Raw genomic sequence first — 21,455 nt, forward strand, 5'->3', positions numbered from 1 at the left:
GGGAGGGGGCGTGACAGCTGTCATGCCCCTCCAATAGACTTGCATTGAGGGGGCGAAGCGTGACGTCACACGGGGGCGGAGCCGTGACGTCACTATGCTCCGTCCTCGTGGTCGAGATGGACTCAGCCTGAGGACCTCTAGCGGTTCCGGAAGGTGGGTGCTGCATGGTAGATCCCGGGGGTCCCCAGCAGCGGGACCCCGGCATTCTGACATCTTATCCCCTATCCTTTTGGATAGGGGGATAAGATGTCTAGGGGCGGAGTACCCCTTTAAGGCAAACAAATACAAAATAAATCCTGCTTGTCCAGTGCTAACTATACAGGTGGCTTTCTACCAGCCACCTGACAAAGTAGACAACTGTTATTTATACAGGTTACACTGTTTCCTTCTGAGGCCGCAAACCTCCAGATTCAAACTCTCATCAGTGGCGCAGGTTGACCACTTACGGACTGACTCTTGCCTAGTTTGAAACCTCGGTGACGAGTTGTCTTCAGCACCTGTGCTGATCTGGGCTTGTCTAAAAACCTGGAAGGGGCTGAAAGGCCCCACAACCAAATTTGACTTTCATCCCATAAAAATCCAGGCCCCATAACAGGATATACCAAAGTCCCTAGCTAAATGTCACCAAGGCTTTAACTATTTCTGGATTTCGCATATCTCACCCAGCTTTCCCTGGATGAGATAAGCCTGGGAGTCGTAATTTTGCAACAGGTGGAAAGCGCCCTGGTTGCTTAGCTTTCATATGAACATGGAAACCACTTGCACAGCTTGGATACATGAAAGGTGCCCGATGTTGTCCTGTAGTCTAAGCAGACCACCCACTATCTTCATCTTCCAGTACTTCATTTCTTGCCCAAATGCATCTAAAATGGAAAATGAAGCAACCTTGCAAAACAAATTTCCTATCGTTTAGCATCTACAGCTCCTGTGTGTGTGTGTCTCCATGGTAACAGACTACAAACTCCCTGTAGTCTGATCCTGCATTCACACAGCCTACTGACTTTTTCACTTCTTGTTAACCTGCCAAATGGCAGAAAAAGACGCGAGTACGACTATAGAAAGTTCGTTTGCTGCCTGTAACCATGGGGACACATTGATCTGCATAGGAGCTGTAGTCGCAAAACGATTTTAAAAGTTGCTTTTAGTGCATTGGGATAAGTGTTAAAAAAAAAAAAAAAAATTGGTCAGAAGACGCTGTCTGCGTTATTGATAACAAAGTGAATCACAAAAAATAATTTGGGGCAGTGTTTCCCAAGCAGGGTGCCTCCAGCTGTTGTAAAACTACAACTCCCAGCATGCCCGGACAGCCTTTGGCTGTCCGGGAATGCTGGGAGTTGTAGTTTTGAAACAGCTGGAGGCACCCTGCTCGGGGAAACATAGACTAAGTACGACTTCCAACATAAGGCATTTGGCTGTCTGGGCATCCTGGGAGTTGTAGATTTGCAACAGCTGGAGGCACACTGGTTTTAGGGTTTCTTCTGTTGTTGTTATGAATTATTTTTATAATTTTTATAATTTTTTTTTATTTCTTTTCTTCAGATGACCTTCTCAGTAACCTTGTACACACCCCCTCCTTGGCCAAGCAGCTGAGCCAACCACCTCCAAGCCTGGAAGCGGAAAGCGAGCGTATTTGTGCCCTGGCCCTCGAGTGCCTGTCGCATCTCTTCAGCTGGATCCCCCTTTCCGCCAGCATCACCCCCTCGCTGCTTACCACAATCTTTCACTTTGCACGGCTGGGCTGCGACGCCCGCTCACGAAGGACTCACGCCGTCAACAACACCCACAGCGTCACGCTTAACGGCGGCGGCAGCAGCAGCCCTCCCCTACCATTGACATCGCCCACCTCTCAGCAGGACTGTAACAGACTGGGGGTCTTAGCCATGTCTTGTATTAATGAACTGATGTGCAAGAACTGTGTCCCCCTGGAGTTCCAGGAGTATCTGTTACGTGTATGCCAGCAGACCTTCTACCTCTTGCAGAGGATTACACGAGAGACAAACGCCCACAGTGTGCGCAATCGGCTGGAGGAGCTGGATGAGAGGTAACTTATGTGAAGACTATGCTTAAAGGGGTACTCCCGTGGAAAACTTTTTTTATTTTTTTAAATCAGCTGGTGCCAGAAATTTAAACAGATCTATTAAAAAATCTTAATCTTTCCAGTGCTTTTTAGGGTCTGTATACTACAGAGTAAATGGGTTTTCTTTTTGGAACACAGTGCTCTCTGCTGACATCATGACCACAGTGCTCTCTGCTGACATCTCTGTCCATTTTAGGAACTGTCCAGAGCAGCATATGTTTTCTATGGGGATTTTCTCCTACTCTGGACAGTTCTTAAAATGGACAGAGATGTCAGCAGTGAGCACTGTGCTCGTGATGTCAGCAGAGAGCTCTGTTTTCCCAAAAGAAAATCATTTCCTCCGTAGTTTTCAGCAGCTAATAAGTACTGGAAGGATTAAGATTTTTTTAATAGAAGTAATTTACAAATCTGGCACCAGTTTATTTAAATAAATAAATTTCCATGGGAGTACCCCTTTAAAGCGTTAAAAAAAAACTTTCAACATGTCAAAGGGTTTATATCGGCCCGGGTCACACTCCTGAGACTTGATGCAATCACTAGTTATAAACTGGGAAAGTTCACAGCAGCGCGTGCCTCACTTCCTGGCTGTCAATCAAATCCGACCTTTTCACTATAAATGTCTATGCAGCCATAAGGTCAGATCTCATAGCTGGCCAGGGAGTCAAGCAGGATGCTGCACATTTCCACGGCTTATAACTAGGGATCTCTTTTCTCTCATTTTGTGTATATAGCTTCTATGCAGATCTATGTGTCTCCATGGTAACAGACTGCAAACAAGCCCTGTTAAGTCTGATCCTGCAGTCATACTCAATCTGTCATCTGGTTCTTGCCAGTAACCAAGACCAATAGAATCGCTGTTTCTGGCGGGCAAGACTGAGTGTTATGTCTAGTGCAGAACCTTGGGGGTGGAGCATGACTCAACGAACAAAGTGAATAGTGTCAAGCCCCGCCTCTGCAGAACCTGCTTTGGTTTTGCACTGGAATATTCCTTTTAAACACAGCACTTTGTGCTCCAGAGCTGCACTTCCTACCAGACATAAGTCATAGCCATTTATTTTAGAAACTATGGAGAACATTCTGTAGTCACCCCTCCTGTTTGCAGAGACCATTTCCTATTAGGTGGTCACACTTCTGTGCCTACTTTACACTTCTATGGCACAGTAGGGGCATGTACATAACCCCTTCCATTCCATCTGCCTCTTTTTGGGGCCAATCTAAAAAGATGGTACACGGCACAAACCATGAATGTGTTGAGCACTGCGTCCTGAAGCCCCCATTGATTTCAGTGCGAGCTTCAGAGGGGAACTGCATGCACAGAAGTGATGTCACATCTATTTCACATGGGACACCACCTCCCATTGAAGTCATGTGGTATTGGACAGAAATGCGTGGTTTTCATTTCAGAAACAATGTGGTTCATGCTTGTGAACATGACCCAAGATCAGCGTTTCCCAACCAAGGTGCCTCCTACTGTTGCAAAACTACAACTCCCAGCATGCCCGGACAGCCTTTGGCTGTCCGGGCATGCTGGGAGTTGTAGTTTTGCAAAAGCTGGAGGCATCCTGGTTGGGAATTGCTGCCTAAAATTGACTATACACCTTAAAGGAGTACTTGGGTGGAAAAACGTTTATTACATTATTATTATTTGTTTTTATTTTTTTTTTTTAAATCAACTGGTTTCAGAAAGTTTAACAGATTTGTAAATTACTTCAATGAAAAAAATCTTTACCCTTCCAGTACTTATTAGCAGCTGTATGCTACAGAGAAAATTCTATTCTTCTTGAATTTTTATTTTTTTATTTTATTTTTTGTCCTGACGAGAGATGAGCGAACTTACAGTAAATTCGATTCGTCATGAACTTCTCGGCTCGGCAGTTGATGACTTATCCTGCATAAATTAGTTCATCTTTCCAAGGGCTCCAGTTGCCTGGAAAAGTCCGGGATGACAGTCTTAAGTCTCCTAGGTCTGTATCCACCTTTTCCAGGCAACTGGAGCACTTGGAAAGCTGAACTGATTTATGCAGACTAAAGTAATCAGCAGCCGAGCTGTGGGGTTCGCTACGCGCCAATTTACTGTAAATTCACTCAACTCTACTATCTGCGCTTATGCCTCCGCAGACGGAGTGATCTCTAATAGAAGTCATTAGAGATGAGCGAACTTACAGTAAATACGATTCGTCACGAACTTCTCGGCTCGGCAGTTGATGACTTATCCTGCATAAATTAGTTCAGCCTTCAGGTGCTCCGGTAGGCTGGAAAAGGTGGATACAGTCCTAGGAAAGAGTCTCCTAGGATCGTATCCACCTTTTCCAGCCCTCGGGAGCACCTGAAAGCTGAAATCATTTATGCAGGATAAGTCATCAACTGCAGAGCCGAGAAGTTTGTGACGAATCGAATTTACTGTAAGTTCGCTCATCTCTAGTCCTGACAACAGTGCTCTCTGCTGACTTCTTATGCCCATATCGGGAACTGTCCAGAGCAGGAGAAAATCCCCATAGCAAACCTATGCTGCTCTGGACAGTTCCTGACATGGACAGAGGTGTCAGCAGAGAGCACTGTGGTCAAGACTAAAAAAGAAATTCAAAAAGAATAGAATTTCCTCTGTACCATACAGCTGCTAATAAGTACTGAAAGGATTAAGATTTTTAAACAGAAGTAATTTACAAATCTGTTTAACTTTCTGTAACCAGAATAATAATTTCCACCGGAGTACCCCTTTTAAATAGTTCTTTGACGATCTCACATGATTTCCCACCAACACACGTATGATCTGTTTTGCCGAGCGTGCATGTGATTTCAATTGGGAGAGGAGACAAAGCCACTACCAGACACTTCAGGGTAGACACCTTCTAGGGAAAACAAAAAGATTTAAATTCAGCATTTTAAAGGAGAACTCTAGCCAAAATGAAATTATCCTGTAACCACTGGGACCCACCACAATCTCTGGAATGGGACCGCGGCCGTCAGTGAAGGGGCATGTGTTGTCTACAGCACACACTCCATTAATTTCTATGGGAGTTCCATAGTTCCAGTATAATATTGACTCCAGAAAATTAAGCAGATTTGTAAATTACCGTACTTTTATTTAAAAAAATCTTAACTACTGGAAAGATTATCAGTAGAGATGAGCGAACTTACAGTAAATTCGATTCGTTGATGACTTTTCCTGCATAAATTAGTTCAGCTTTCAGGTGCTCCCGTGGGCTGGAAAAAGTCGATACAGTCCTAGGAGACTCTTTCCTAGGACTGTATCCACCTTTTCCAGCCCAGCGGAGCACCGGAAAGCTGAACTAATTTATGCAGGATAAGTCATCAACTGCCGAGCCGAGAAGTTTGTGATGAATCAAATTTACTGTAAGTTCGCTCATCTCTAGTTATCAGCTGCTGAAGTTGAGTTCTTTTCTTTCAGACCACAAAAAATTTCTGGAATACCCCTTTTAAGCCGAGCATTCTCAAACACATGATTGCATAATCCGACTACACAGGGTTTCTCTTGTAGTCTGTAGCCATGGAGACACATTGGTTTGACTAAGAGTTGTATACCCAAGAAAGTAAAAAAAAAATCAGTGATGCTTGAAAAGTTACAAACCTTCAGTCTTAAGATCTATGTTTATTAGTTTTCTTGTATTTCTGTGTAAAATTCAAGCATAAATGTAGGAATCGAGCTAAAGAATGGTCATAGACCCCGTACTGGTCGAGTTGTTCTTCGCTAGCCACCAGATACATAGTAATTTCCTTGAGTCATCTTATTAATGAGTCTCAGCACCTTTAAAGCCTTAGCTGGCATCATCCTGCAATAATCACATAACAGCAATGCCCTTCAGCGTACTCTCAAAATGGACTAGATGAAGGAAATGCCATAACATGGTCACCAACGCCTGCGTGTGAGAACATTGGGACTTGTGATCCTTTGGCCGTCTCTGGTCACCCTGACCTGATTAGGGCACCGTGGGCCCCAGGCCATAGCTATAATGTGTCATCTCTTCAGTATCCAGTTGTTTCAAGGTCCTTATTGTTTGTGTCTAAGTTATACTGAGAGCTGGATTGCTTCCATTGCCCCCTCTCACAAGGGATAGTCTGACAACTTTCTTAGACTCCAGAACTGTAGATCTTCCTTGGCTGCATAGAAACAAGACCTATCAGTTTGCTGTTCAGGTGTCTGGAAAGTCTTGGTGACCTTTTGGATGCAGAAGAGATGTCCAGTTTCAAAAAAAGGTAAAAAAAAAAAAAAAAAAATCTTCTTCATGATAAAAATGTCATCAGTAAAGCAGACATGTTTTGGAGCCAAAGTCCTTATTCATGACTGTGATGCGATTAGAGCACACATGTATTGTAAGAGAAGGCGTGCATCCGTTTAGTCTCAGCGATTGTGTGATTTCACAGTAAAGGTCGGGGACTGTTCAGATGCATGCATTTCCTACAATACATATGTGCTTTAATTGCATCACACCCATGACTAAGGACTTTGGGTCCAAAATACGTCGGCTTTAGAGATGAGCGAAATTACAGTGATTCGATTCGTCACAAACTTCTCGGCTCGGCGGTTGCTGACTTTATCCTGCATAAATTAGTTCAGCTTTCAGGTGCTCCGGTGGCTGGAAAAGGTGGATACAGTCCTAGGAGAGTCTCCATCCACCAGAGCACCTGAAAGCTGACCTAACTTCGCTCCTTTCTAGTCGGCTTTACTGATGAAGTTTTTATCATGACGAAATAAAAATTGTATTTTTTTTTTTCTAACCCCTTAACGACCAAGGACGTAAATTTACATCCTGGTGTGGAGGTACTTTGCGCACTAGGATGTACATTTACGTCCTGTACGTGACCGCAAGCATCGGAGTGATGATCGGGTCATGTGTGGCAGGTCCCGGCTGCTAATAGCAGCCAGGGACCTGCCGGTAATGGCCGACGTTCGTGATCGCGCGGATGTCTGTCATTAACCCCTCACTACAGATCACGGCATCTGTGGCAGTGCGGCTACATTTTATGTTGATCTGATCGCCCGGGCACGGCCGCAGAAATCAGATCAGTTAACATGGTGGACGGAGGTCCCCTCACCTGCCTCTTCTGCCTTCCCGGCTTCTTCTGCTCGGGTCTGAGATCGAGCAGACCAGAGCAGAAGATCGCCGATAACACTGATCAGTATTATGCCCTATGCATAGCACTAAACAGTATTAACAATCAAATGATTGCTGTATAAAGTCTCCTATGGGGACATAAAATGTCAAAAAAAGTAAAAAAAAAAATGTGAAAAATCCTCTCGCCAATAAAAATGTAAAATGGCACTTTTTCCCAATTTACCCCCAACAATTGTGAAAAAATAAATAAAATGAAATTGGTATCGCCGCGTGCATAAATGTCTGAACTATTAAAATATAATGTTAAAGGGGTACTCGTGGAAAACGTTTTTTTTTTTTTTTTTTTTTTTTTTTTTTTTTTAAATCAACTGGTGCCAGAGTTACAGATTTGTAAATTGCTTCTATTTAAAAATCTTAATCCTTCCAGTACTTTTTAGGGGGCTGTATACTACAGAGGAAATGCTTTTCTTTTTTTTAGATTTCTCTGATGTCATGACCACAGTGCTCTCTGCTGACCTCTGCTGTCTATTTTAGGAACTGTCCAGAGCAGCATATGTTTGCTATGAGGATTTTATCCTGCTCTGGACAGTTCTTAAAATGGACAGCAGAGGTCAGCAGAGAGCACTGTGGTCATGACATCAGAGAAATCTAAAAAGTAAAGCATTTCCTCTGTAGTATATAGCCCCTAAAAAGTACTGGAAGGATTAAGATTTTTTAATAGAAGTAATTTACAAATCTGTTTAACCTTCTGGCACCAGTTGATTTAAAAAAAAAAAAAAGTTTTCCACGGGAGTACCCCTTTAATGATCCTATACGGTGAACGTAAAAAATAAAAATCAATAAAAGCTTTATATACACAAATGTGGTATCAATAAAAAGTACAAATCATGGCGCAAAAAATGAGGTCTCATACCGCCAATTTATATGGAAAAGAGAAAGTTATAGGTCGTTTAAAATTAGAGGGAATTTAAACTTACGGTACTCATTTGGTTAAAAAGTTTACGAATTATAATTTTAATTTTTTTTCCCCGCAACAATAAGAGAAAAGTATGTTATCATGGGTATCATTTTAATCCTATTGACCCACAGAATAAAGAACACATGTAATTTTTACCGTAAATTGTACGGCATGAAAACGAAAACTTCCAAAATTTGCTAAATTGCGGTTTTCTTTTTAATTTCCCCACACAAATTAGTATTTTTTTTTTATTTGGTTGCGCCATACATCTTATGGTAAAATATTCCATTACAAAAGGACAACTGGTCTCGCAAAAAACAAGCCCTCATACTAGTCTGTGGATGAAAATATAAAAGTTATGATTTTTAGAAGGCGAGGAAAAAATGAAAATGCTAAAATAATATTGGCCTGGCCCTTAAAGGGGTACTCCGGTGCTTAGACATCTTATCCCCTATCCAAAGGATAGGGGATAAGATGCCTGATCGCGGGGGTCCCGCAGCTGGGGACCCCCCGTTATCTTGCACGGCACCCCCAGTTTATAATCAGTCCTCGGAGCGTGTTCGCTCCGCGTCTGATTACTGTCTATCACGGGGCCGGAGCGTTGTGACGTCACGCCCCCTCCCATAGGCTTGCATTGAGGGGGCGGAGCATGATGCCACACAGGGCGGAGCCTTGACGTCACAACGATCCGGCCCCGTGATCGACAATAATCCGACCCGGAGCGAACACGCTCCGGGGACTGATCATAAACTGGGTGCGGCGTGCAAGATCACGGGGGTCCCCCGTGGCGGGACTCCTGCGATCAGGGTAGGGGATAAGATGTCTAAGTGTCGGAGTACCCCTTTAAGGTCAAAATGGGCTGTGTCCTTAAGGCATTAATTGAAGCAGAAAGTCTCTTCTATTCTTGGATTGTGATTGCCCTTTTGATCTAGGGACTCTTCTGGTGCTCCAAATAGAAGAGAAACTTGAAGGGGTACTTCGCCTCTAGACATCTTATCCCCTATCCAAAGATGTCTGATCGCGTTGGTCCCCCGCGATCTCCTTGCTGCACCCGTCGTTTGTTTAGAGCGTCTGGTGCAGTGCCTGAGTTTTGTGATGTCACAGCCTCCCTCGTTCTTGACGTCCTTGCCACGCCCTCTCAATGCAAGCCTATTAGAGGCGCGACCCCCGTCACACCCTCTCCCAGAGATTTGCATTAAAGAGGGGTGGCCGTGATGTCACGGGCGGGGCGTAACCTTGACCTCATGAGCCTTCCCCTGCATCGTCGGTCATCCGGCACAAAGCGAAGTTCGCTCCATGCACCGGATGCCGGGGAGCCCCACAATCAGACATCTTATACCCTATGCTTTGGATAGGGGATAAGATGTCTAGGGGCGGAGTACCCCTTTTAGCACTGCCAGCGTTTTCTCTGAATACGTGGAGCACAGAAAAGCTTTCCTGGATCAAAGGGCCATGCCAAATCAAGAATAGAAGAGACTTCCAATTTTAATTAAAAAAATAATAATCGAATCTTTATTTTGTCATGATGAAAACCTCATTAGTAAATCTGACGTGTTTCAGACCCAATGCCCTTAGTCATGGTTGTGATGAAATTAAAGGATGAGTTAAGTTAAACTTTTCTTTATCCTATTGTACCCAGACTTAAAAAATAAAATAAAATACCCAAAACAAACATTAAAGGGGTACTCCTATCCCCTCCCTGCTGCACCTGACATTCGTTTAGAGCTTCGGATGCTCGTGACATCATGGCCACACCCGCTCATGACATCACGACCATGCCTCCTCAATGCAAGTCTATGGGAGGGGGTGTGACTGCAGTCACGCCACTCCCATAGACTTGCATTGAGGGGGTGTGGCTGTGACGTCACGAGCCTACGGCAGGGAGAAGGCAGGGCCCGGGCTCCTTACATTACACTGTGCTCAGCCTATCACTGGCCGAGGTGGGTTATTGCTGCGGCCGGCGATATGCTGCCCGCACTGTGAGGTTTCGAGCCTAAGAAGAAGGAAGACTAGCAGCAGCGGTCCCTGCCTATTACCCATCTATCCCTAACCCCCTCCTTGCCTTTAATTGTTTTTTTTACATATTAAAAATGCCTTTTTGTCTGCCTGGTAGTGTGCTCACTACCAGGCAGACTTCCCCAGCAGGCACCACGTCACTGATGCCTGCTGGGGCCGACACTTCTGCCCGTAGTTCACCTATACAGGGCGCCTCCAGCTGTTTCCCCACTACAACTCCCAGCTTGCCCTGACATCTATTGGCTGTCAGGGCATGCTGGGGGTTGTAGTGGGGGAAACAACTGGAGGCACCCTGTATAGGTGAACACCTGATCTGTGATGGCCGCACATACCACTCGGCAAGAATAGTCGTCCTTTCTAGGAACAGACATAACTTGAGGAATACGAGGTGCACAATTCCGGACAGCTAACCTCCTCTTTATATCTTTTCAGTTACGTGGAAAAGTTTACAGACTTCCTTCGGCTCTTTGTTAGCGTCCACTTGAGGAGAATAGAATCCAATGCCCAGTTCCCTGTAGTAGAGTTCCTGGCACTACTCTTCAAATACACCTTTCACCAGGTAACGTGTGCGACTTCACTGAGGTTGAGGTAAACGTTGAGAGGCAGCCATGAAAATGGCACTTACCTTGGGTCTTATGCACAATGCAGAGATGTGTACATCCGTGGTTATCTACCTGTGTGACATCAGGCCCCCATTTTGTCATTGGTCATTAAAGGGGTACTCCGGTGGAAAGCAGCAATAATAATAATAATAATAATAATAATAATAATAATAATAATAATAATAATAATAATAATATTATTTTTTTTATTTTTTCCAAATCAACTGATGCCAGAAAGTTAAACAGATTTGTAAATGATTTCTATTTAAAAATCTTAATCCTTCCAGTACTTATCAGCTGCTGTATGATCCACAGGAAGTTTTTTTTTTTTTTATTTCTTTTGTCTGACCACAGTGCTCTCTGCTGACACCTCTGCCCATGTCAGGAACTGTAAAGAGCAGGAACAAATCTCCATAGCAAACCTCTTCTGCTCCAGACCGTTCCTGACATGGACAGAGGTGTCAGCAGAGAGCATTGTGGTCAGACAGAAACGAAATTTAAAAAAGAAAAGAACTTCCTGTGGATCATACAGCAGCTAAGTACTGGAAGGATTAAGATTTTTAAATAGAAGTAGTTTACAAATCTGTTTAACTTTCTGGCACCAGTTGGTTTGAAACATTTTGGACTGGCGACCCACTTAACAGGGGGCCACGATCAGCTGAAGCACTGGTGTACCTAGAATCTGTACAGTGTGTACCCGTGGCCTTGTACGGAGCTGGTGCTCTGAGCCTCCATAGGCCGTAGAATAAGGTCTTCTCCTCTAGAAGCAATGCATCAGACTTTGACTTAGCCAAAGGGGTACCCTTCCAATACTCATTAGCAGCTTTATGCTACAGAGGAAATTCTTTTCTTTTTGAATTTCTTTTTTTTGTCTTGTCCACAGTGCTCTCTGCTGACACCTGATGCCCGTATCAGGAACTGTCCAGAGCAGGAGAAAATCCTCATAGCAAACTTATGCTGCTCTGGACAGTTCTTGACACGGACAGAGGTGTCAGTAAAGAATTTCCTCTGTAGCATACAGATGCTAATAAGTACTGGAAGGATTAATATTTTATTAATAGAAGTAATTTACAAATCTGCTTTCTGGCACCAGTTCATTTAAAAAAAAAAAAAGTTTTCCACCAGAGTACCCCTTTAACAAAGAATTTTCGAGGAAAGCTCTGTAGTATTGAGCCTTGTATGGGCCGCATGGGTCCCCAGTCAGTAGTAAACAGGGGGCATGAAGAATTCTGCCTCTGGTCACATGATCACATCCTTGTTACATTGCAGAATTTGGTCTCGCTGAACGTGCTTTATCTCTGGTATTTGTCTCCCCAGCCGACACATGAAGGTTACCTCTCGTGTCTGGACATCTGGGCGCTCTTTTTAGACTATCTAACAAACAAGATAAGAAATCGGCTGGAAGACAGAGAGGCCATTATTGGCAGGTGAGGGTCTTCACAAAGATCTGGCTGTGCGGTTGACAGTGGGATCTTGGGGGGGCATACACTGGTCAAGGTTCTAGACATATAAGAAAATCTGTACAATTAATTTTCTTCTATATCAATGTTTCCCAACCGGCGTGCCTCCAGCTGTTGCAAAACTACAACTCCCAGCATGCCCGGACAGCCAACGGCTGTCCGGGCATGCGGGGAGTTGTAGTTTTGAAACAGCTGGAGGCACCCTGCTTAGGAATAATAGAGGAATTGATATGGGGGGTGTCTAGGACTGATCACAGCTTCATTCATGTATTAAAATGTCGTAATATTCTTCACAGGTACGAAGACGCCCTGGTGCTGCTGCTCACTGAGGTGTTAAATCGGATCCAGTTCCGCTACAACCAAACACAGTTGGAGGAGCTGGATGACGAGACTCTGGACGATGATGTAAGTGCCATGGGTACTGTCATAAATGAAAGGGGTACTCCGGTGGAATTTTTTTTTTTTTTTTTTTATCAATTGTTGCCAGAAAGTTAAACAGATTTGTAAATTTCTTCTATTAAAAAAAATCTTAGTCCTTCCAGTACTTGTTAGCTGCTGGAAATTCTTTTCTTTTTGGAACACAGAGCTCTCTGCTGACATCACGACCAAAGTGCTCTCTGCTGACATCTCTGTCCATTTTAGGAACTGTCCAGAGCAGCATACGTTTGCTATGGGGATTTTCTCCTACTCTGGACAGTTCTTAAAATGGACAGAGATGTCAGCAGAGAGCTCTGTGTTCCAAAAAGAGAAGAATGTCCTCTGTAGTATTCAGCAGCTAATAAGTACCGGAAGGATTAAGATTTTTTAATAGAATTAATTTACAAATCTAAGTTCATAAGATAGAAGCAGAGTCCGTTCAGCACAGCCACAGGATACTACGGGTCCACTCTTAGTGTCCTCTAAGGGGCAAACAGTAATGTGAATAGAGACCAATTGTCCAATGTGTAGTTGTGGAACCAAATAGAGCACAAAGCGCGTTGCAAAATCCACAAAGTGAGAAGAATAGATAAACTCACCACTCCAAGGACCGTACAAAATAGGACTTTTATTCGGACATCAGACACAGGGACGCCATGGCAAGCGTATGGGGAGAAGGATGCAGGATGCCGCCAACAGACAGGTTACAGCCGTTTCACCCACGCATGCGGGCTTCTTCAGACCACACCTTCCACTGGCGTGGAGGTAGGTAAAGTACTCACCTGCATCCACGTCACTGGTCAGGTGATTACAAGAAAAATCACGTGACATTGAAACGATGATTAAAAACAACGCACAGTGTGATCGCTAGCCTACAACAAAATGCTTAAATCGGTCTTGTCGTTCATGCCCAGGGGCCCCTGAGCACAGGTACGTAATATCCAGATAGCTTCGGACTGGAGGAGTTTTTTCTTTTCTATCTACACCTTCTAAAACAGGTATTTTCTCAATCCCGAAATAATGTAAAACTTGCGGATCTCCTTTATGCATCTCATTCATATGCTGGATAACTCTTGGTGATCCCTTTAGGGATCGCAATGAATACAAATGCTCCCGAAACAGAGTGTGCATGGGCCTTGTAGTACTTCCTACCCCACCCGGACGACCAGTTGTGTCGGGGGTGGGCACTCCAACCGAACCCCTCTCAAAATATATTGACTGGTTACTCCATCCCATCCTCTGAGCTATACCCTCCTTGGTGAAAGAAACAAACTAATTCTTAACAGTTTTAAACAAGATAAAATGGGAAAAAAGGTCACCTACTCGCATCAGTAGATATCGAAAGCTTGTATACTAGCCTCGACCAAAAGAAAGCATTGGATTGTATTCATGAATTGTTACAGAATTCACATAAAAACCCAGATTGTATCGACTTTGTCAGTGAAGCTCTCTCTCTGGTCATGTCCAATAATGTGTTTCAGTTTAATGAAAATTGGTACGCTCAGAAGAGTAGCATGTACCCTAGCAAACCTATATGTAGCTGCACTAGAAAGAAAGTTTGTGTTTTCTTCAATTAACCCTTTTCGTTCATACATCGCCCACTACGTTAGATTCGTAGACGATGTTTTAATAATTTGGACAGGACCAGAGAGAGACTTCACTGCGTTTGTCGTTTATCTTAACAAAATCAATGACATGAATCTTAGTTTCACTTACAAGTTTAGTTATATCGAGTTAGAATTTCTAGATGTACTAGTTCAAGTGAAGATGACAATTTCCAACAATTGGATACAAAAAACCAACTGCCGGTAATTCATTATTACATTTTTCTAGTTATCATCCATCTCACGTAACAAAAGCTGTCCCGTATGGGCAGTATCTGAGACTCCGACGGATTAACAGTAGCCTGGCATCATTTGATGTCCAGGCCAGTGATTTAACCAGGCGCCTGTTGGCCCGGGGTTACCCCAGAAGAGCTTTAGATGCTGCTTATCAAAAAGCAAGAACACAAAACAGGGAACAACTCATTCAAAAAACTCATAAAAAAACCATCTGAAAAAATCCGTAATCAAGAAGGCTCCAGATTTTGTTTTACATTTAAACACAGCCCATTATCTAAAACTATAAAATCTGTCATTGAGAAGAACTGGTATCTCATTCAGAGAGATCCAGCTTTAACAGAATAGAACAGCCAAAAACCACTTTTATAGCTTATAAACGGGTGTCAAATTTGGGCGACCTTCTAACACATAGTAAATATTGTGACTATAAGAAAAATTAAAGTGAAAATTGGCTGAAACGGTCTATTCCCAATGGCAATTATAGATGTGGAGGCTGTAAATGGTGCCCTCAGATTGTGACTAAATCTAGTTTTAATCTCTGTGGCACCGAGATTCGTATCAATGACTACATTTGCTGCCGTACGAGTTTTGTTATTTATGCCCTAGTGTGCAATTGTGCCGTTTTTATGTAGGAAGTACTACAAGGCCCATGCACACTCTTTCGGGAGCATTTGTATTCATTGCGATCCCTAAAGGGATCACCAAGAGTTATCCAGCATATGAATGAGATGCATAAAGGAGATCCGCAAGTTTTACATTATTTCGGGATTGAGAAAATACCGTACCTGTTTTAGAAGGTGTAGATAGAAAGAAAAAACTCCTCCAGTCTGAAGCTATCTGGATATTACGTACCTCTGCTCAGGGGCCCCTGGGCATGAACGACAAGATCGATTTAAGCATTTTGTTGTAGGCTAGCGATCACACTGTGCGTTGTTTTTAATCATGGTTTTAATGTCACGTGATTTTTCTTGTAATCACCTGACCAGTGACGTGGATGCAGGTGAGTACTTTACCTACCTCCACGCCAGTGGAAGGTGTGGTCTGAAGAAGCCCGCATGCGCGGGTGAAACGGCTGTAACCTGTCTCTTGGCGGCGTCCTGCATCCTTCTCCCCATTCGCTTGCCATGGCGTCTGTGTCTGATGTCCGAATAAAAGTCCTATTTTGTACGGTCCTTGGAGTGGTGAGTGCATCTATTCTTCTCACTTTGTGTAATTTACAAATCTGTTTAACTTTCTGGCACCAGTTGATTTAAAAAAATAATAATAATTTCCACCGGAGTACCCCTTTAAGCAATTCATTGCTATGGCCAAATGTGCTCAGCTGCACACAGTGCCTTTTTGGGGGCATACTTAGATGTAATACCAAACATTAGTGAGGTGGCGCTAAGATAAGGAATTTCCCATCTTGCAAAGCTACCCCCAATCCTTAGAGGCGGTACCTCATCAGATACTTGGTTATCCCCTAGATACAGGATAGGGGATAAGTATCTGATGGCAGCCGACCTCTGTGGATAGGGGTTAACTATTTAATTGCGAGGAAGTATGACCACTGATCTGGAACACAGAGATAGGAGTCTCCTATTAGAATGGAGCAGGGGTCGCACATGGGCGCTGTCGTTCCATCCATTTTCTATGACAGCTGCAGGAGAGGAGTACAGCGTTCAGCAGTGGGCATGACTCCTGTATAGAATGAACAGAAAAGTGCCGCGCATACACGCCCCCTTAGTTCCATCCCTGCTTCAGTCTTACCGCAGACTCTGGTCCCTGTTTTTAAGATCACCGGGGGCCCCAGCAGTCAGTCTCTCCTCCGACCTCTAAGACCCCCACCAAACATGGGAATTTGGGGGGACCTAGTCACCTAAGTTAAAGGGGTACTCCACTGGAAAACATTTTCTTTTAAATCAACTGGTGCCAGAAAGTTAAACATATTTGTTAATTACTTCTATTTTTAAAAAATCCCAATCCTTCCTGTACTTATCAGCTGCAGTATAATACATAGGAAGTTCTTTTCTTTTTGAATTTCGTTTCTGCCTGACCACAAGTGCTCTCTGCTGACACCTCTGTCCATGTCAGGAACTGTGCAGAGCAGGAGCAAATCCTGACACAGACAAAGGTGTCAGCAGAGAGCACTGTGGTCAGAGAGAAAGGAAATTCAAAAAGTAAAGAACTTTTGGTGTATTATATTGCAGCTGATAAGTACTGGAAAGATTGGGATTTTTAAATTATAAGTAATTTGCAAATCTGCTTAACTTTCTGGCATCGGTTGATTTTAAAAGAAAAAATGTTTTCCAGTGGAGTACCCCTCTCGGTGGGACGGCAGAAGATCGACTGCTTTACTCCGCTATCTCTAACAGTAACATAGTAAATGGGTGGCTCTGTGCTTGCTGCCATTCCGTTTACTCAGGGCACAAGTCACCCCCCCCCTCCCCCCCCATTTTCCTGGTGGATGAGGGTCCCAGTGTTAGGACTTACTTGATCAGATACTTAACACTAGAGATGAGCGAACTTACAGTAAATTCGATTCGTCACGAACTTCTCGGCTCGGCAGTTGATGTTTTTTTCCTGCATAAATTAGTTCAGCTTTCAGATGCTCCCGTGGGCTGGAAAAGGTGGATACAGTCCAGAGACTCTTTCCTAGGAATGTATCCACCTTTTCCAGCCCACCGGAGCACCGGAAAGCTGAACTAATTTATGCAGGAAAAGTCAGCAGCCGCTGAGCCGAGAAGTTCGTGACGAATCGAATTTACTGTAAGTTCGCTCATCTCTACTTAACACCTATAAGATACAGAGCAGTTGTAACCTTGGGATAGCCACTATTTAAATTTTTCTTCCTTGTATAGTCTATTATTATTATTTATTATTATTATTATTTATTAATATATATTTTTTTAATATACATTTTATTATAATTTTTTCTTCTAATAATCATTTTTATTTAATATAAATGTTGTTGTGTTTTTTTTTTTTTTTCTAAATATTTTCAACATTTTTGTTGAGGTGTATACTGTGAACTATTTTTTTGAGTTTTCCTCCTAAACTCTTGTGCATACACCTGTAAGGAAAAAGTCTGTGTACTGCTGCAAGTAACTATAAGAATCTTTTCCATGCTGACCTGTAGGTTGTATCTTGTTTTACAGCAGCAGCAGACGGAATGGCAAAGATATTTACGTCACAGCTTGGAAGTGGTAGCCAAAATTATGGAGCTGCTCCCCACGCATGCACTTTAGTACCTTGGTAAGTATTGACTTGTGTTCCTCAGAGGGCTCCCTTAAAATTATTTTTACATGTGTCTTTCTGAACACCACATGGCACTAATATATGAGTGCCGTCAGTGATTAATTGATTTTATTTTTTACTATTTTATTTAACTGTTCTGTACACCCTTGCTACATTCACAGTTCTGCAGACTTCAGAGCTGAAATCTCCCAGGTTCCTTGCTGGTTCAAAAAATACAGTAGAATAATTTAATAAAGAAAACAAACCAAACGCCCCCACTGCATTTTATTAGCGCACCTGTGCTGTTTATGCTTTCCCAGTTGACCATTTCCAATGGCAACTAACCCAACCAAAGAGTGCAGCTCTGGAGTATAATACAGGATATAACTCAGGATCAGTACAGGATAAGTAATGTAATGTATGTACACAGTGACCTCACCAGCAGAATAGTGAGTACAGCTCTGGAGTATAATACAGGATATAACTCAGGATCAGTACAGGATAAGTAATGTAATGTATGTACACAGTGACCTCACCAGCAGAATAGTGAGTACAGCTCTGGAGTATAATATATGATATAACTCAGGATCAGTACAGGATAAGTAATGTAATGTATGTACACAGTGACCCCACCAGCAGAATAGTGAGTACAGCTCTGGAGTATAATACAGGATATAACTCAGGATCAGTACAGGATAAGTAATGTAATGTATGTACACAGTGACCTCACCAGCAGAATAGTGAGTACAGCTCTGAGTATAATACAGGATATAACTCAGGATCAGTACAGGATAAGTAATGTAATGTATGTACACAGTGACCTCACCAGCAGAATAGTGAGTACAGCTCTGGAGTATAATACAGGATATAACTCAGGATCAGTACAGGATAAGTAATGTAATGTATGTACACAGTGACCTCACCAGCAGAATAGTGAGTACAGCTCTGGAGTATGTTACAGGATGTTACTGAGGATAAATAATTTTTATAAAACTGGATGACTTTTTTTTTTTGTTTTGTTTTTTTGGGCATCTTTTTTGTTAGAATACTTTCCGATGTTCTCTACGTTCTCGTGTACCGTAGAAAGAAAAATACTTTACACACCAATTTACTAATTGTGCATTTTTTGTTTACATATTAAAACTTTACGAAAAGGCAACAAATTTTGCTCAAATATAGAACACTAAAGAGTACACATACGAATGTGTCAGGCGGTGGAAACATGAAGGAATGTCTGTTTGCAAAATGTATCAACCGTGCGCAAGCTTGTTGATAAATTTTTCTCAGACGTGCAAAAAAAATAGAAAGCACTGACATGGTTTAAATGTTTTTTTTATATATATTATAGATTAATGTATGCAGAATAATTTTCCAATTGCATGTTATTAAAAAATATGCTTCTTTCTATTTAATTTTTCCACTTTGAAAAAATGACCACTAGAGGTCTCCCTACAAGTCCTGGCCACAAGCCCTTTTTATAGATTTGACTCTTGCTTGAGTCCTAAATCTCAGACTGCAGCCGGGACACAGACAAGCTCAGCTGGCAGCTCTGAACCTTCTCCTCTCTGTTTACAACTGCCTGTGCAGAGAGAAGAAAGATCGGAGCTCAGATAGTAAAATGAATGAGGGCATGCAGTAAGACAGAGTCAGGAGTATGCCCTGCTGTGCTATGAGCACAGTGCTTGCTCCTGCCTGTCTGATTGACAGACAGGGAGCAATGCTGAGCTTGTCTGTGTCCTGGCTGCAGTCTGAGACTTAGGAACCCAGCATGAGTCTAAAATCTATAAAAAAAAAAAAAAAAATGTAAATAAATTAAAAAAAGGCTTGCGGCCAGGACTGGTAGGGAGAGACCCCTAGTGGTCATTTTCAAGTGGAAAATTAAATAGAGAGAAGCATATTTTTTAAGAACATCCAATTAGAAAATTATTCTGCATACATTAATCTATAACATATCAAAAGTTTTTATTTATTAATATTTTGTTCTTTTTTGATGAAAGGTACCCTTTAAATGATTTCTACCTCACACGGACATTGATGAATCTCTTCCCCCCCCCCCCCCCCCCCCATGTGTATATGTTTTTATTATTTTATACATTCTCTCCCTGCTTTACAAGTCGCCCATCACTTCCAGACTATTGAATTTCCATTCTTGTAATATCCAAAGTTTCTTACCTTGGGGAAAAAAAGAAACCAATCCTTCCGAGCCGTAATGGAGCAGATGAAAGGATGTCTGGAGCCAGAATGCTATTTGTTTTCCTGTCTGCCGAGGTTTAAGATCTTTATCGTCTCCCATATAGTCACGGACATTTTGCCTTTTGCAATCCAATTTCCAGCTTGATTGCGCTTTTTGGTTTTATTTTTAGTAAATTGGAGAATTAGTTCTAAGTGGCCTTCCCTGAACTACCCTCAATTTTCTATGTTAATGTCCCCAGTGGGGAAAGGCTCTATTCCTACAGGTAATGTCAGTGCTTGGGATTCTACTTTATAATGGTAGAAACATGACTTTTCATTAGAGTCGGATCAGCTTCAGGTTGGTAATAATGCGCGTTGGGACGTGTAGTCTAATATTTCATCTGAGACTTTTTTTTTGTTTGTTTGTTTGTTTTTTCCAACCAGCGTGCCTCCAGCTGTTGCAAAACTACAACTCCCAGCATGCCCGGACAGCTAAAGGCCTTATGCAGGGAGTTGTATAAAAGTCCATATAGCGTTGTTTCCTAACCAGGGTGCCTGCAGCTGTTGGAAAACTACAACTCCCAGCATGCCCGGACAGCCGTTGGCTGTCCGGGCATGCTGGGAGTTGTAGTTTTGCAACAGCTGCAGGCACCCTAGCTGGGGAAACAGTACCTTTTTAAAGGAATGTCCAAGTTTCCCCAGCAATAAACTGATAACATAATGTCCTGCTGCTGGAATCACCAGTAATCAGGGAGACCAGAAACAAGTGTTCAGTTTTCCTGCAGCGCCCCCCACAGGGGAAATAAAGCATTTCACAGTTCTCATTGACATCGATGCACAAATATGCTAGATTGATCTGATTTGTAATTTTATGTTTATTTCTTTGATTTGTTGCAGTTTGCTGCTCTGCAGGAGAACTTGGAGGTCTATCTGGGGTTACAGCAATGCATAGTAAACACAGGGTCAGGTAGGTCCTAGGAAAAAACCAAAAAAATGTAGTGGCCTGTAAACAATAGGGCAATTTTAATGAGGTTGCCCGATCTTATGTTGATGCACTTTAGATTATTAAACTTTTACGTTTTAATGTATCTATTTTTATATATCTTACATATATATTTATAAATATATATGTATGTGTGTATATATTTTATATATGTGTGTGTATGTATATATATATTTGTGTGTGTATGTGTAGAGATAGAGAGGTATAGAGATATAGATAGATATAGATATATATTGAGATCTTTCTTTTTCTCTCTCGCTCTCTCTCGTTCTCTTTTTCGCTCTCTTTCGCTCTCTTTCGCTCTCTTTCGCTCTCTTTCGCTCTCTTTCGCTCTCTTTCGCTCTCTTTCGCTCTCTTTCGCTCTCTTTCGCTCTCTTTCGCTCTCTTTCGCTCTCTTTCGCTCTCTTCGCTCTCTTTCGCTCTCTTTCGCTCTCTTTCGCTCTCTTTTCGCTCTCTTTCGCTCTCTTTCGCTCTCTTTCGCTCTCTTTCGCTCTCTTTCGCTCTCTTCGCTCTCTTTCGCTCTCTTTCGCTCTCTTTCGCTCTCTTTCGCTCTCTTTCGCTCTCTTTCGCTCTCTTTCGCTCTCTTTCGCTCTCTTTCTCTCTCTTTCTCTCTCTCTC

The 21,455-nt window shown here is 42.6% G+C and overlaps 1 protein-coding gene across 1 annotated transcript in view; it reads left to right on the forward strand.

Annotated features, from left to right (window-relative positions):
* XPO6 (exportin 6) overlaps positions 1-21,455 on the forward strand; it is a gene marked incomplete in the record, with an annotated part of 57,110 nt that overhangs the window by 21,676 nt on the left and 13,979 nt on the right. The window contains 5 exon segments of the mRNA XM_056536343.1: positions 1,540-2,041; positions 10,559-10,685; positions 12,046-12,155; positions 12,485-12,593; positions 17,587-17,666. Coding sequence (XP_056392318.1) covers positions 1,540-2,041; positions 10,559-10,685; positions 12,046-12,155; positions 12,485-12,593; positions 17,587-17,666 — 928 coding nt within the window.

This window comes from Hyla sarda, chromosome 8, assembly GCF_029499605.1.
Source record: "Hyla sarda isolate aHylSar1 chromosome 8, aHylSar1.hap1, whole genome shotgun sequence".
Lineage (NCBI taxonomy): Eukaryota > Metazoa > Chordata > Amphibia > Anura > Hylidae > Hyla > Hyla sarda.